Source organism: Melitaea cinxia, chromosome 12 (genome assembly GCF_905220565.1).
Source record: "Melitaea cinxia chromosome 12, ilMelCinx1.1, whole genome shotgun sequence".
Classification (NCBI taxonomy): domain Eukaryota; kingdom Metazoa; phylum Arthropoda; class Insecta; order Lepidoptera; family Nymphalidae; genus Melitaea; species Melitaea cinxia.
The window spans coordinates 5,513,914-5,531,613 of record NC_059405.1 but is presented as its reverse complement, the minus strand read 5'-3'; the positions used below and the strand labels follow the sequence as shown (position 1 = coordinate 5,531,613).

The window sequence follows — 17,700 nt, the reverse complement described above, 5'->3', positions numbered from 1 at the left end:
AAATTCTGTATGCAGGATTGTAAACCGGTCGCAACACCTTTGCCTGTAAACTTAAAGCTAGAAAAAGCAGATAAATGTTTAGAAGATTCTGTTTATAATTATAGAGAGCTTTTAGGTTCACTTATGTATTTAGCGGTTTGTACGCGACCAGACATTTCATATGCCTGCAGCCAACTAAGTCAGTTTGGTACATGCTTTGATATGAGTCATTGGCGTGCTGCTAAAAGAATATTAAGATATTTAGCGGGAACGACAAATTATGGTCTTTATTTTTATAAGAGTAGTGGTTTGTCGATTGATGCATTCACTGATGCAGACTGGGCCAATGATTTATCAGATCGCAAGTCTTATACTGGGTATATAATTAAACTCGGTAGGAATGTCATAAACTGGGAAGCTAGGAAACAGCGTTGTATAGCATTATCTAGTACAGAGGCTGAATACCTAGCTATTTCTGATGTATGTAAGGACATATGTTTTGTGAGAAATTTCTTGTCAGAAATTTTAAACAAAACTTTTAATGTTGTAGTATACAATGATAACCAAAGCGCACAAAAATTGTTGCTAATAAAAGAATATTCCCATAGACGAACCAAACACATTGACTTGCGGTATCATTATGTTAAGGACTTAATGCAAAAAGATTTATTCGATGTAAAATACTTACCAACAGAGCGCATGGTAGCAGATATGTTTACAAAACCATTGTGTAGAGAAAAACACCATAGTTTTATTAAAGAATTAAATGTATGTAGTCTAAATTAATAACAGGGATCACACTATATTTGAAATAAATGACATGTATTAATGGTTTGTTGTAAATATAAGTGCAGTAAAGATTTATGACTTATAATTATAGAATTGTGATCATGCATTAATGTGTTGCATTGTGAAATGTTATTTTTTCTGCATTGTGTAGTCATAATCAGGTGCCTATGTTTTTGAATGTGTATTTGTTTTAGCATGATGTAGTGTGTTACTGAATATGTTTTGTATTTGTAATACTATATCCCATGTAGAGCCTAAGGAGGAGTGTTGAAGATTTTGTATCTATGCTCTACACCGGATATTGTAATTGGCTTTGGTATGACTGTAGTCGTGTTGACGTATAGTCTATTGTTAACTTCACTTCCGTTCTTCATCTTGAATCGTTCCATCTGCTTGTGACAAATTGTTGAATTAATTGTATTATTGTATTTTACTTTTATAATCCGACAGTGTAATGCAGTGATGGTTTATTAAAATAAAACTCACATTTCATTACAAATTATATTTGTTATTATTTCGTGCTGCTACTCTCTTCTCTACGATCGCCACAACGCAACCTAACTTTGCTAACAATATCCCTAGTTTAGTACCATGAGGAAACCACGATTTGATGATGGGATCCCAGAGAAATCGAGGGAAACTCTCGAGAATCCGCAATAACTTTTTACTAGGTGTACCGATTTTGATAATTCGTTTTTTGTTGGAAAGAAGATATTACTAGTTTAGTAACATGTTAAGGAAACCAGGATCTGATGATGGGATCCCAGAGAAATCGAGGGAAACTCTTGAAAATCCGCAATAACTTTTTACTGGGTGTACCGATTTTAATAATTTTTGATTTGATCGAAAGCTAACGTTTGTCATGTAGTCACATATAAATTTTATTGAGATCTGATAACTACTTTTTGAGTAATCTTTGATAACGCTTAGTTACTTGACTATTTTTTCGTCGATCTACGTTGTATTACTCGTCGATATAATTGAAGTCGTTTTTTTTTTCGTTTGCGAACAAACACAATTATTTTTATTCCAGAAAGATGCTTAAATAACCACAGTAAACTAAAATCTGGTAAAAAATTCGTTATGTAGTCGATAAAAATCAAACCACAAAAATGTTTTGTATAATAATGTTTTTTATAGTTTTATTGACAAAGAATCATCATAATAATAATAATTCGACAATCGACAGTTCCTTTCTTTTTAAATATAATTTTTTTAATATTCAAAATTGACAGTTCATAGATAACGAGCCGGTAACCTCCGTGGTCTCTGGCGAGCTTGCGGTGTCGCTCGTGTTGCCCGCGTTACATCCTCCTCCTCTAAATCACGATTTCGCCCCGAAAGTGAGTTGGTGTAAGTGTGTCGAGGTGGAGTGAGTGTGGATGGGTGAGCGTCTACACGAGGTGTTACGGGGGTGTCGGGTTGAACACGAAGTCGCCCACGTAATCGACGAGGCTGTACAGGAAGATATTGCCCCGTCATGCCTATAAACGGAGTAAGGTCAGAGCTGTGGAAACGTCCTAAAGTTTGCCCCTGCACATCGCCTATTTCGTATGTGCATGGACTAACCACACGTTGTACCTTATATGGTCCATCGCGTAGAGGCATGAACTTTTTTGTCTTGCCCTTCTGCACGTTACTATGGACATGCGTCGTCAGTAATACGAGGTCACCCTCTTGAAAGTCAGGCGCTGGTCGACGGGAGTTATCTGTTTTAGTTACAGCATTCAGGCGACGGTAATCGGCACAAAATCGATAAGTACCATCTTTTTTAGGGACCAACTGTGCTGGTGCGGCCCATGCAGCTTTACACTCCTCTATGATCCCGTCTTCTAACATCTTTTTCAGCTCCGCTTTCATAATTGTCTTCTTCGCTGGCGTAAGACGGTAAGGTGGTACGGCAATGGGTGCGTGATCGCCCGTATCTATCCGGTGTTCGGTAAATGGAGTAGCTTCTCCTCCTGTCCGAAAGGTATCTTCATGTCGCTGCAGCAGCTCTTCTGGACGTTGGCGTTGTTCGCAGGTAAGCATGGTTCCTTCGTCTTCCTTCAGTACAATCGAAGAAGCCATAACAGAAGTTCTCGGTATCTCCTCATCCCCCTCATATTCCAGAGGATAAAACTGTTGGTTACCTGAGAAATGCCACGTAGAAGCTGCGAAGTCTATTACCATACCAGCGGCGTTTATGAAGTCTATCCCTAAGAGGGTCTCGTTGTTGTCGGCCTCTGGGAAAATCACGAAATCTGTGGTAACTGTCCTATTAACAGAAATAGTCACATCCACACGGGCTACCCAAACACCCCGTGGGCGTACTATGCCATCAGCCAATTCCACATTTACCTGTCGTGTCATAAACGTTTGCCCCATATCTTTAAGCAATTTATAAAGTTTATGACCAGCTATACAACTTTTAGCAGCGGTATCAATAAGTGCTGTACGCAAATGAATACGGTTCGCTTAAATGATGATGAAATATCTATGCGTACAATCTGGATCAAGTATGAATATATACTCGCCGGTAATTAACGGTACACGCTTAGAATATAGACCAAGGGATATGCACAAGCACAACTCACCTTGCGCAGCAGGAACGGAAGACGGAGTGGTTCTCGTTGGCTTTGTTGCGACTAAAAGGATCTATGCTGGCCAGCCACGGTTTTCTGCATTAATCGTCCACAAATCATGCCACACACAAACTTTCGCAAGATGCAGTATTCGGAACAGTGAAGCTTTTTTTGGTTTCAACGGAAGCAATGGCGACGCGTACGGTTAGACGACAGGTGTTCTTGTTCTTGGCCGCCGCGGGCGCTGCTTTCTTTGGGAGGTTGGCTTGCGCATGCGCGCCGGTGATCCGGGCGCTCTCATTGGTCAAATAACAAGCGTGTACCGTTTAAAATGAAATTACGACATTTCGTTGGTTAAGTAAATGAGCGCACGGAAATTTAAAAATTATAAACATTTGAACGATAAAAACGGAACATTCCGCCCACCAAAATACCAATGGGATTTTCCCGAAATTTGATTGAAAAACGGTGATAAATTAAACTACGTTTGACTTACGATACTAATCTTAAAATTAAGAAACTAAACTACGATTTTTAAGAAAATTGTTATTCGGTTGGCAGAGGGCACAATTTAACTAAAGGTCTCTTGATTATGTGATCTCTAGTTTTTAAAGTAGCTACTCGAATCACTCCATCAGGCCCAGGGTGTAAGGAAACTACTCGTCCTAATGCCCATTGGAGTGGAGGTCGATTATCATCCTTAATAAGCACGATCGAATTTACGGTTAATTGTTTTGAGTCTTTAGTCCATTTTGCCCGCTGAGTTAACGCGTGTAGATATTCGTGTTTCCAACGTTTCCAAAATTGCTGTTGGAACGATTGAATCAGTTGCCATCGGCTTAGACGATTAAGATTAACATTAGAGTAATCTGGATCGGGAACCGCCGTAAGAGGTTCCAGCGTCAAGAAATGACCAGGTGTAAGAACGTTCAAGTCGTTAGGGTCAGAGCTTAATGGACACAGGGGTCTAGAGTTTAAAATCGATTCGATTTGAGTGAAGAGCGTGGTAAGCTCTTCAAAGGTTAGAGTCTGATCACCAACAATCCGATATAAATGACTTTTCGCGGCTTTTACTTGAATTTCCCATACTCCACCGAAGTGTGGAGAAGATGGGGGGTTACGTTTAAATGCAATCCGTTCTGAGTTCGTTGCTTGCTCCATGCATGATGCGAGTTGCGAGGCTGCACCGACGAAGTTTGTGCCGCAATCTGAATGTATGACGTTACAACGGCCCCGACGGGAGACAAAACGACGCAACGCAGCGATGAAACCGTCAGTCGATAAAGTGGACACTACTTCAAGGTGAGCAGCTTTGGTGCTCAGACAGACGAATAAACATAAGTAAGCCTTATCGATTTTAGCACCGCGATGGATACCCAGTTTGATCCGGAAGGGACCCGCAAAATCCACCCCAACTTGAGAGAAAGCTTTTGCCTGGTTGACGCGGAAGGCGGGAAGGTCGCTCATAAACGGTTGCAATGGTTGAGGACGGAGACGATAGCATCGTATACACTTCGAGAGGTGTTGACGCACGGCACGCTTAGCCGCCAGAATCCAGAACTGCTGTAAGATCAGGTAGTGCGTGGTGTTCAGACCGGGATGAAGATTCTTCCGATGAATGGATTCGATTACTGCTGTGGTGAGCACACATTTCCTGGGCAGCAATGCCGGGTGCTTGTGTTCGAATTCAAGACCAGAGCGAGCCAGCCGTCCGCCCACCCTGAGAATACCTTGATCATCCAGGAAAGGATTTAGCTTACGGAAGTTGCGAGGCAACTGTTTTCGCAACCTCAGATTTGATATAACGTCAAAGAAAAAACGGTTCTGGAAATGTTTGACGATCATCAGGAGAGCACGATGACATTCAACGTCCGTCACGACAAGACTCTCAGGTCGTGGACCATCAACGCACGAGTTAACGCGAAATCTACGGATATACGCTAAGATCCGACAAATTTTATCCAGGGATGAATACTTCTCGAACAGGTGATCAATTATGGACGTTTTCGAAGTGGTCTCGGTTTCATTAGCGATGAGAACGGTACTACGTTGTTCGGGAATTACAACGTCCTCCTGCGTCTGACATTTAGATATGTCTGTTGGCCATTCAGACGGCGGTTGAGAGAGCCACTCGGGGCCCGCCCACCACAGCGTGTTGGTTAATAGTTCCGTTGGCAGCTGTCCTCGAGAGCAAATGTCAGCTGAATTGGTCGCAGAAGGCACATGCCTCCAACATTCGGTAGGAACTGTGTCCTGAATGTGACTGACACGATTTGCGACAAAAGTTACCCATCGCGAAGAAGGGGACCGCAGCCAAGCTAAGGTAACGGTGGAATCGCTCCAAAGATAAGTGTTGTGGATGGGAATCCGCAATGTCTCCTTGACGAATTTCATAAGGTCAGCAAGTAGAACCGCAGCACAAAGTTCCAGCCGTGGCAGCGACTGCCTCTTCAAAGGCGCGACGCGAGCTCGTGCACAAACAAGGAAGAGGCGAATGGAACCGTCAGATTCGGTGACACGTAGATAAATGACGGCGCCGTACGCAAGTTCAGAGCTGTCACAGAACCCATGCAGTTGATACGATTGAGCGCCTTCGATAACGAACCCGCGAGGAACCTTAAGTTCTCTGATTTGTGGAAGTTGTTGAGAAAAGTTGTTCCATTGTGCAACAATTTCCGGTGGGGGAGTATCATCCCACGAAACGCCGAGGATCCAAAGTTTTTGGATCAAGCACTTGGCTTGAATTATTAGAGGCGACAGAAATCCCAAAGGATCGAAGACCCTGGCTACCTCACTCAGAATCGTTCGCTTGGTACAAGGTTGATTTGACGGTTGGACGTTAAAAACACATGAGTCTGAGCCAGGCTCCCATTTCAGCCCAAGAACTTTCACGGTTGTGTCTTCGGCTTGGTTAAAAGTAATAGCTTCCGAAAGACACGCTTCTGAGGGAAGGTCACTTAGAAGCTCAGGTCGATTGCTCACCCATTTGCGTAGCTCAAAGCGCCCGCGAGTGAGAAGAGCGATGACTTGCGATTTGATATCGCAGGCATCCTCCAGCGTTGAACTTCCGGTTACGATATCATCGATATAAATATCGGAAGTTAAAACGGCTTTAGCCTTAGGGTAATGATGACCCTCGTCATTGGCCAGCTGCTGGATGGTGCGACATGCAAGAAACGGGGAAGAAGATACTCCGTAGGTGACGGTATTTAAAATGTATTCTTGGAGAGGCTCATCTGGGTGAGCCCGCCAGAAAATGCGCTGGTACTCACGGTGATGAGGTGCTACGTTAATTTGGCGGTACATTTGGCGCACATCCGCCATAAAGACGACTTTGTGTTCCCGGTAATGGAGAAGAATCTCCACGATGTTGGATTGCAGCTTTGGACCTACAAGTTGCGAATCGTTAAGCGATTTTGAATTCGCGTCCTTAGCCGAGGCGTCGAACACCACGCGGAGTTTCGTCGTGGAGCTGTCGGGACGCAAGACGCAGTGGTGCGGTATGTAGTACTTACCTAAGCCCATGTGCTTAGCAGGTACCAGAGTCATGTGACCACTTTCGATGTAGTCAGTCATGAAATCGGTGTACTGTTGTTTTAACGATTGATCACGAGACAACCGCTTCTCAATGGCATGGAAGCGCCGTAAGGCTATCGCTCGAGACCCTTCAAAAAGAGGCTCCGAGTTGTTCTTGAAAGGAAGAACTACATGATACCTTCCGGTCTCGTCACGGTAGTGGTTATTAGTGAAAATATTTTCACAAACTTGCTCATCTGGGGTTAATCGAGAAGATTGTGGAACGTTATCGATTTCCCAGAAACGTTGAACTATTTTATTTAAGCTCTCATCCATGCTAGGAGGTGCTAATCCCATCAAACATGAAGGAGAGGATGCGAGTCGCGACTTCCCTAGGAGAAGCCACCCGAAAACTGAATTCAATGCTTGAGGTCGAGACCCGTTACCCTTCAAACGCTGCTCGAGCAACGATTCAGCGAAAACGTCGGCATTTAACAAGACGTCGATTGGACCAGGGATGTCAAAACCAGGATCTGCTAACGGTAATGTCTTGACATCATTCCATCCATCTGTATTGAGTCTTGCGATGGGTTGATCTCCGCAGATGTTCGGTATGACGAGCATCTCGAGATGAAATTTAACGTTGTCATTAGTGCCGAGGTCGCACGTCACGACACCATTGACTGAGGCAGGAGCACCCCCCAAGCCATGTACCTCGGCGCAGACAGCTCTAGGCTTGAGCCCAAGTCGCTTAGCGGCGTGTGCTGTCAAGAAATTATTTTGACTACCCGTGTCAAACAACGCTCGGAATGTATGAAATTCACCACTTGTGTCACGAATTTGAACCATGGCAGTGGCCAGTAACACGGTCGTGTTCGCGGACGGGTTAGATGAGGTAAAAGATTTCTTAGCAACTAGAGCTACCGATTGTGAATGATCGCGCGCGGTGTTAGGGTCGTTCCCCACTTGGTCTCGATGTAGTAGAGTGTGATGTTTACGATGACATTTTCGACACGAAAATATCGATGTGCACTCTCGCACCGAGTGAGACGAGTTGAGACAATTGTAGCACCATTTCCGTTCGCCAGCTACAGCCATGCGCTCGTCCCCGGATTTAGACAAGAAATCTTTACAAGCCGTTATGTGGTGTTCTGCACTGCAGTATGAACACTTACGAATAAGTTTGGAGGTTGTCGCAACACGAGTTGGTTTGCTCTCTTGTTTGTCACCAACCTTCTTCTTAGGCATGTCGGCGGTGGGGGCGACAAGCGAATGCGTGACGGTAGGTCGCTTCGATTTTTGAAAGGCACCTGATGCTTCCTTGCTAATTTGTGAAGTTTTAGTAGTAACGGCGGAGAAGTGCGTGTCGCGTATCAGCGCTTCACTCTTAGAGTGTAAAAACGCCCTTATATGTTGATATTGTGGCAGCTCGATGTCGATGTGCCTTTCCTCAAACTCGCGTCTAAGTTTAGTATCTAGTTTTGACAAAATATTGTAACAAAGCACGAAGTCCCAGTGCTCGGTAGGTAACTTCAACTTTTTCAAAATAGTCAAGTTTTCATCTATTGTATTTAAAGCATGTCGGAAATCTTGAGCGTGTGAAGTTTTGAAATTTACTTCCAAAATATCGCGCCAGCACGCAAATGCCAATTCACGTTTATCCTCATAGCGGGACTTGAGAGCATCATATGCACTTATATAATGTTCACCAGCGACCGGAAACGTTCTAATTAACGATAACGCATCACCCCGCAACACCGACACCAAATAATGAAATTTCTCGATATCACTTAGAATTGTTGATTGATGAATCAACGCATCATAAGTCGCGATAAATTCAGGCCATTCCTTGATAGCACCAGAAAATACCGGAAGTGAAATTTTCGGTAAGCGCATATTGCTCTGCGCACCCATGAACGAATCACGCCTCGCATTATTTAATTCTTGCGACGAACCCTGTTGATATTTACGTTGAATTGCAACGACCCGAAAGTACATTTCATCGAAATTCTCCTGGATCTCGGTATCTACATCATCGGCTTCCTCGTTTAAAAGGTCCAAAATGATGAAGTGTGCCTCTTGAAAACTATCCGCGATGTTTTTTATTTCCTGACAATATGAAAGAAATAACTCGGTCTGTGATGCATCGGTTTCGATTAACTTCCCCACCTCGAGAGCCTTCGTAATACGATTATACGCGATCGTTCGTTTACGTCGCAAACTAGGCAAATTACTAACAGTATAATTCGTCTCGGTACACCGTTTGAATCCAGGTTTAGATTTACGTCGTGCTAGGTAAGACATCGTTAACGATTAAAACAATAAACAATTTTCACTGAATTCAAAACGCCTTTTATTAAAACTAAACGGTTATTGAGAATATTATACTATATTAGCTGAGCCTGCAACTTCGTTAAGGTGGAGAAAAAAAAAAATAATAATAATATTTTAGTTTGGAAAATTACCAAATAAATAAATAAATTTCTAAAGTAAAAATAGCCTAAGTTATTCCTTATTACATTAATTATCTACCAGTGAAAATCCCATTAAAATCGGTCCAGCCGTTTAAGAGATTTCCAATTTTATTTATTTATATAGATTATTTAAATAACAACACTCACGCTATCCGTGGTCGTAGGTAAGCAACAACCATCGATGGTCGTAGTTAAAGCGACTAAATTAACTATAATATTGAACACCTTACACAAGGTTATTAACTAAAATGAACCTTATTACAACTCAGAACGGTTTGCTATATATATTAGAAATAAAATTATTTTTTATAAACTGATAATAAGTATAAGTTTTATTTTTACTTTATATATGTAGTTAACGTTAATATCAATACAATGCAACAAGATATTTTACTTATAATGTTAAAGTTAAAATGAAGTTATTTATAAAATTTATTTATTACGGTATGTTGGGCGATCGACGTAACTAGTCGTGTAGTATTCAACTTAACACAGAAATTAAGGTACGATATCATTTGCAATATTGTTATTGCAAATGGTAAAAACGGTAAATAATTTTGTGTCAATTGATAATAAACGACTCGATGTTCTAGGTAGGTATATTTTAACAGAGATCGCGATCGGTTAGAACGGTAAGTAAGCGGTAAGAAAAAATTAAATTTTTGACGGTAGATATATGTGGGCGTTAGCGGACAGAATGGAACAAAGAATTTTTTCGTAATTGTTAAATATTTTTACGTTATGGTATGTTTATGATTTATGTAAGTACAATAAACGATAGAAAAATGTTATTTTCGTTACAATCACGAACTTAAACTGGTATTTTGGCTGACCGAATATATCCAAAAGTCCCGGGTTTCGGCACCAAAAAGATGTACGCAAATGAATACGGTTCGCTTAAATGATGATGAAATATCTATGCGTACAATCTGGATCAAGTATGAATATATACTCGCCGGTAATTAACGGTACACGCTTAGAATATAGACCAAGGGATATGCACAAGCACAACTCACCTTGCGCAGCAGGAACGGAAGACGGAGTGGTTCTCGTTGGCTTTGTTGCGACTAAAAGGATCTATGCTGGCCAGCCACGGTTATCTGCATTAATCGTCCACAAATCATGCCACACACAAACTTTCGCAAGATGCAGTATTCGGAACAGTGAAGCTTTTTTTGGTTTCAACGGAAGCAATGGCGACGCGTACGGTTAGACGACAGGTGTTCTTGTTCTTGGCCGCCGCGGGCGCTGCTTTCTTTGGGAGGTTGGCTTGCGCATGCGCGCCGGTGATCCGGGCGCTCTCATTGGTCAAATAACAAGCGTGTACCGTTTAAAATGAAATTACGACATTTCGTTGGTTAAGTAAATGAGCGCACGGAAATTTAAAAATTATAAACATTTGAACGATAAAAACGGAACAAGTGCAATGCCTCTCTTACCACTAATAGTTATACTTAACGTGGGCCTCCGACTTGGCATCGAAAGAGAAAGTGGGGCGAGAATAGTGCTTTCCACCTCATCAAAATCGGGGTCAATTATTGTGGAATTTACCTTATCAAAATTGGGGTCAACCATTGTTGCGTTTGCCCCTTCAGACGAGTCGTCATAATTAAAATACTCCAAGTCGGAACAGCGGTGATCACTATCTACCGTTGCGTCGTAGTAGGCATCACAGTATGTCGAACTAGAAAAATCATCTACGGGTGACAGGTGACTATACTCCTCACTGGATATCGGGCTGTAAGTAAACATGTTAATGTCACTGGAAAATGCTTTAGTAACATTCAGCGGTGTTGATGAATCTTCGATGTCTTCGTCGGCAGCGGCGGCGAAACGAGCGGTACACATCGAGAAATTGCCCGAAGGCTGGGCGGCCACAGCAGGAGTCGGCGGTCGCTGCTCCAACAGCCGTTCGAACATCCGCTCGAACGCTTCGGTTTGCAAGCGTTGCGCGGCGGCCATAATGCTAGCCACGCCAGACGCCGTCATTTTATCCTCTTCATGGTCGTCCACGTTTTCTCCCGCGTCGCCGTACACACTTTGTCGGCGAGATTGTCGCCGTGTTCGTGACATGATTATTCTTCCGATGTAGCAATGGAAAACACCGTCGGTTCAGGCCTCTAGTTGGGCGCCAATTTGTAGTCGATAAAAATCAAACCACAAAAATGTTTTGTATAATAATGTTTTTTATAGTTTTATTGACAAAGAATCATCATAATAATAATAATTCGACAATCGACAGTTCCTTTCTTTTTAAATATAATTTTTTTAATATTCAAAATTGACAGTTCATAGATAACGAGCCGGTAACCTCCGTGGTCTCTGGCGAGCTTGCGGTGTCGCTCGTGTTGCCCGCGTTACAGTTACACCTATCACGTACTAAACTACAAAAGTACAAACTATACAGCGAATGGAATTATTATGTACTAGTTGTACGTAGTACATAATAATTCCATGATACAGCGCCTAATTTATTTTATTAAAAGGCAACTGTAAATTCTTTTGTCAAAAATTGTACTTCAATTTTGAAAATCAAAAGTTAATTTAAAATGACTGAAAACGAAACGCCAAAGCAATTACTATTTATAATATAATTACATTTACAACAAGAATGAATTTAACATAGTACATACGACGAAAAGTTTAAAATTGGATTGGAAATGATGAATATTTAACTGTAGAATAGTATTAATAATTCCTGCAAATTTAGAGCTACTTTATTTTGATATCGACCAAGAATCATATAATAGAAGTGATTTACAATATGAACTTATCCAACTATAATGAAATCGATTTTCCAAGCTCCACGTGTACTTTTACGAGAGAAACAAGCAATTTGCAAAACTCGGAAGAACCGTATTGCCATGTTCACATTGTATGCCTTTGTTACTAACTGAATAATTTATTTTACCTTCTTTACTTTTAGTACGTTACGATGAATTTTAATACGCATGTATTTTTCATTTTAGAATTCAATTTTAAAATTAAAAGATAGTACAAAACAGCTATTAAATTTGTTGGAAGAGATTCAAACAAAAGTTCATTCAAAAAATTATGCCCAAGATCATAATTTGCAATTAAATGTAAAAAACGATTTGAGATACAATGTGACTAACGTATGAATTTTTTTTTTATTTTTTTAACTGATTATCTAGGTAAATAGCGCTGAATACTGAACATTTTATTTCTTTTGTCGTTTGCACAAGATGAGTTTAATAAACCTTGTTAAAAATAAAATAGTCCAATAATTTTGGTAAAATTGTTGTTTTATCGGTTAGGACGAGAATTTGAGTAGCGAAGAATTTGTAAATGAAGCATTGAGTGAATTAAAAAATCACGCTCAGAAGTTAGACGACATTTACATTAAGGTGATCTTTCTTTTATGTTAAGAATAAACTTTTCTATATTAAAATATAATTTAGACGTTAACATAACAATTAGGAACTTGCATTAGATTTTATTTAGCCGAGTGACCTAGTGGATACGGATAGAAGGTACCTAATGGTCGCCAGTTCAAATGCGGGACTGTTAAATTTTTAAGAGATAAGGTCGGGTTAAAAATTTAAGTCATATTTGGCGGTGAAGGAAAATATCGAAAGAAAACCTGCGTTGTTCTGTACAATTTTTGATACCTGTACGACTGTACGTTTAGGTAGGTACTAACCATCACTGAAGCATCGTGTTTTCTACTTTTATTCGGTATATAAAAAAACCTAGCAGCTCTCTTGGGGTGTTTAAAAACTGATACTGATATAGTATAGCTAGGTATAATTTGCCGATACCATTTAGGTCCGATTCACATTACAGGATCTCAGTTCGTTCTCGGTCCAATCTCGATCCGGTATACTAGAAACAATAGATAGATTTGCTAGAGTGTGATTTGATCGGAACTTAATTAGTAGGGATAATATGAAACTATGAACACACTCATTGTTTTTTTGTTTAACAAAATTTTGCCGGATCGAGATCGTACCGAAAACGAAATAAGATAAAGCACTGTCATGTGGATCGGGCCTATTTCTTCTAGCCGTTGTGATAGTATTATAAACTAATTTTGATTATTCTCAATTATTAATTTGTTAATTAATCAAAATTGCCCTTTTTAGGAGGATGACGATTGCTCCGTATACAAAAGACTAACTAGAAAATGCCATTGCCTAAATAATTCTGTGTAATCTGTAGATTTTATAATACATTTCAATGAAGATTCAAAGTTTAACACTAATAATTTCGGTGAAATTATTAAAAATATGCGCATATTAAAGAAGTTTCTTTACATGGGTGGTATTAATACTAAAAATGCCTTGATGTTTTTAAATGAAGTGAGTTGATGCAAACACTGAACTTTAACTGAGGTAGGGCACAGCAGGAATTTCCTGCTCAAAATATGGAGCAGCCCGACTGGGATAGTACCTCGACCTTACAGAAGATCACAGCAAAATAATATTGTCTTCAAGCAGTATTGTGTTCCTGTTGGTGAGTAAGGTGACCAGAGCTCCTGGGGGGATTGGGGATTGGGTCGGCAACGCGCTTGCGATGCTTCTGGTGTTGCAGGCGTCTATAAGCTACGGTAATCGCTTACCATCAGGTGAGCCCTACGCTTGTTTGCCGACCTAGTAACATAAAAAAAAAACAAGTTTATGTTTACAAGTCCCACAGGATCCCTGTTTGAAACACAATAGTTTACAATAACTTCCCATACAATCGTTTTTTATTTGGAATTTTCAGCATGGGTAACTTTTTTTATTTGTTGCACATCTTTCAGAGCGTGCAAATATATTACATCTTACAAAGTTACTTGTAGGTATAGTAAAATTACAAACTTGTCTTTAGGTACAAGTTTGTAATAATTTTACCAATTTTTAGGGTCTAACGGATTCTCAGCACTCTGAAAAAGTAGAGATTACTTTAGGTTGTACTCAAGCAGATATTTGTAACATTTTTGATGAGGATTCTATTGTAGTCACATGTATTTCGTGGCCTTGTAAATATCAATATTATGGAAACTACGTCACACAGGTGAATTTATAATTAATTTCTTACGACTGGTATTTCCTTAAATATGACTTCTCTGTGGCTATATCGTAAGATACCTATTTTTATCTTTTAGAATTTAGCAGCTAGCTTCTTACATAAGCTTGCTGAAATAGAAGAAGGAAGAAGATATTTAAATTACACATCGAAAATTACAAATGATATAAAAAAAGTTTTAAGGAAAAAATCTTCATATCTAGAAATTGACATTATCGACTCATTAAATGGTGTGCTGAATTCTCTTAAACCAACTTTCGCTAAAGACTTGGTTGTATCATGCTTCGGCAAATGTGTATACGAAGGTAATAATAAGAAGAAATATATTTCAAGAGCTCAAAATACTTTGAGTTCATGCGGAAACTATATTGAAATTCACATGTAGGTATGACTAGTCAATTACTACAAGTACTAAACTGGTATTCTATCACATATTTATAAAGATAAGTATTTTAGGAGTTGGAATGAGAACAATAAAAGATTTAATGAACAATCGCCAATATATGACTCTTGATGAAGTTATAACACATCTCGATATATTAAAAAAATATAGCAGTTTTGAATCCGGTAAAAAGGAACTGACACTTCAATTGCCAGCTTTATTAGTCACTTTTAAACTCATGCTAATGGAATATGATAATAGTGAAATAAATATAATAATCACTAATACTTTAAATAACATAGTGTCAAAAAACCTAATAAAAGCAGAAAAACCAGGCACATCTAAATGTTGGGCTATTGCTGATGCAGCTACAGAGGTATTCAATCGCGTTCATAAAATGTATATTAGAAATATGATTCTTAAAATTTATATTGATATTTATTTAAGCCTGTGAAAACAAAGAATGTGGTGTGTCAAATTCCTCAACGAAAGACATACAAAAAAGACACACAATCCAAAAATTGGACTAGGTGTTTCGCCAAATAAATATTGTCAATTATCAAAAAAAAAGAGGTATGTTAAATGAAAATATACATTCATGAAACTATTATATGTCCATAATTGTTCCTGAACTTTACATTTCGTTTTTAGAATGGGAATCATCGATGTTGATTAACAGATCAAAAAAATATAATGGTAATTTTTCATAGTTTACATTTTTGTAATTTATATTCTTTGACGTGTCAAATAATTTTTATATTCTTATTTTAGATTTAACAAAGTCAATGATTATAGTACCTATTGAAAATAAAAAATAATCTATTAATATACGATTTATATTTCTTTTCACAAATGTATATCAGCTATACTTTGATAACATAGCAAAATCCAGTATATAAATTTTTTTATAAATGCATAATAAAACACCTATAAAGTATTTATAACAATAACAATAATAAAACAATGGTTTTATAGTTAATCCGTGTTAATTTTCACACTTCTCACTTCACTTTCTTAAATCTCCGAGAGACTAAATCCAATTTACATAAATAACTAGATTTTTCGATAATCACATTGGTTAAGTTTTATATTGTTATAGAATACTAAAGGAATTAGACAACTTCTTTAGAATAATAAATATGCATTTTATCTGCTTCTAGTCTAAGCTTACTAATATCAATTAAAACACCAAGTCTTACCCAAAATAATTTTATGAGAGCACACCACAACATAAAAAGATGTAAATAAAGCTGCATTTATAATATAAACAAATTCCAATTTTATATAACATTATAATAATTTATTTACTGTATAAAAATAATAAAACATGGTATAATTGAGATCTTAGAGTTATTACAAAAAAAAAAATAATACTTGCATATATTAGTCAAAATTTCTATGATCATAAGTTTCATATTTTTGTGGAGTTCTTTTATAATATCCAATGTTTCTCTTACTTAAAGGGTTTGGCGTATTAGGCTTGAATAACATGGCCAGCAATATGTAAAAACCACCAATTATTTTACTTATGAAATCTAAAAATCCTAAAAACATAGGCGTGGAATTTTTTACTAAAATAGAAATTTCCCTGACTAAAGCTAAAATAAAGTTACCTAGAAAGTTTATAAAAGCAGTGCTACCAGTGAAAATTGCAATAACAAATGCAAATAAAAATGTTATGAATTCCTTTGCATTTTTTATGGAGAACGCATCTTGAACATTTTTAGCTATTTCAGCATATGTATCACTGAGTGATGATACATTACTAATTTGTTTCGTAGTATTGTTACTTTTGGATTTTTCTATCGCTCCTGTCAATATTGGCTCTAACTCTAAAAATGCGTCAGTTATGTGTCTTACACATTTCAATATGACAATAATTTCAAATTGTCTAAATCTAATGGTTTTTATTTGAAACCAAAAAGCGCCAAATGGTTGATTATCTATTTCTGTCCAAAGACAAATACCAGAATTATGTCCCAAAACTTCGGAATCTGAGATGCCAATCCAATGAGAGCTTGGATGCACAACCTGAAGTTTGTGTTGAGCTTCTTGTAAATCCTTCTTCAACTCAACTTCTGCTTGACTAATTAATACGACGTCCCGATATCCAATACGTTCATCAACAAGTCGTCTTTCAAGATAACGACCCAAGAATATTCGCGATTTTAACAAATCTTTTACATAATTTCGCACACTGGCCGTTTGCACGTCTTCATAACTGTCCAACTGAGACGAAGTATTTGAATAATTTGATGAATTTAATGAAGTATTTACCTTTGAGACGCTCATATTTAATTTTAATTAATATAAAAAAACAAGAATGTTTAAATAATACGTAAATAGGACTATAGGACTGACTCACTGAGATGTCTCAGGTTCATTGTCAATGTCAACCAAAGAGTATAATGTCAACATTATTTTGACTTGTTGTTGTTGTCATTGGCCGCGTTCCACTAGGTAACCGCAACGACCGCAAATCCCTTTCTATCGTTTCACCTAAGGTCTATTCGCAATTACATTGCGCCCGATCCGCCGACAAAGATAAGTGGGTCAGTGTTAGCTTTCATCAAAACGTGGCGGGAATTTCGAAAAAACAACTGTCAATGTCAAATTGTAAATGTTATCTCTTATTCAATTCGGCAAAAACCTAACGATACATTAGGTATCTAAATTCAAAGTATTACTATTTGAAACATTGTTCATATTATCCAAATTTGAATTATAACCACACACAGTATTGTTCTCATTATCAACATTAATTGTAACTGTCTGTCTGTCTGTCTGTCTGTCTGTCTGTCTGTCTGTCTGTCTGTCTGTCTGTCTGTCTGTCTGTCTGTCTGTCTGTCTGTCTGTCTGTCTGTCTGTCTGTCTGTCTGTCTGTCTGTCTGTCTGTCTGTCTGTCTGTCTGTCTGTCTGTCTGTCTGTCTGTCTGTCTGTCTGTCTGTCTGTCTGTCTGTCTGTC

At 38.5% G+C, this 17,700-nt stretch overlaps 2 protein-coding genes and 1 long non-coding RNA gene across 3 annotated transcripts; 1 reads left to right on the top strand and 2 right to left on the bottom strand.

Moving 5' to 3' along the window:
* Positions 1–3,878: 3,878 nt before the first annotated feature.
* LOC123658688 lies at positions 3,879–9,152 on the bottom strand. The gene has a single exon (XM_045594042.1). The coding sequence runs from the start codon at positions 9,150–9,152 to the stop codon at positions 3,879–3,881; it is 5,274 nt and encodes a 1,757-aa protein (XP_045449998.1).
* A 5,937-nt stretch (positions 9,153–15,089) lies between these two features.
* On the top strand, positions 15,090–15,563 carry LOC123658585. The gene is made up of 2 exons (XR_006743915.1): positions 15,090–15,308; positions 15,387–15,563. It is a non-coding gene; the product is annotated as an uncharacterized LOC123658585 (long non-coding RNA).
* A 450-nt stretch (positions 15,564–16,013) lies between these two features.
* On the bottom strand, positions 16,014–17,095 carry LOC123658583. Its single transcript, XM_045593957.1, has one exon. The coding sequence runs from the start codon at positions 17,025–17,027 to the stop codon at positions 16,119–16,121; it is 909 nt and encodes a 302-aa protein (XP_045449913.1). The 5' UTR covers positions 17,028–17,095; the 3' UTR covers positions 16,014–16,118.
* Positions 17,096–17,700: the final 605 nt, after the last annotated feature.

Coding starts and splice junctions, on each gene's coding strand:
- LOC123658688 (XM_045594042.1), bottom strand. CDS start 9,152: ATGTCTTACCTAGCACGACGTAAATCTAAACCTGGATTCAAACGGTGT.
- LOC123658583 (XM_045593957.1), bottom strand. CDS start 17,027: ATGAGCGTCTCAAAGGTAAATACTTCATTAAATTCATCAAATTATTCA.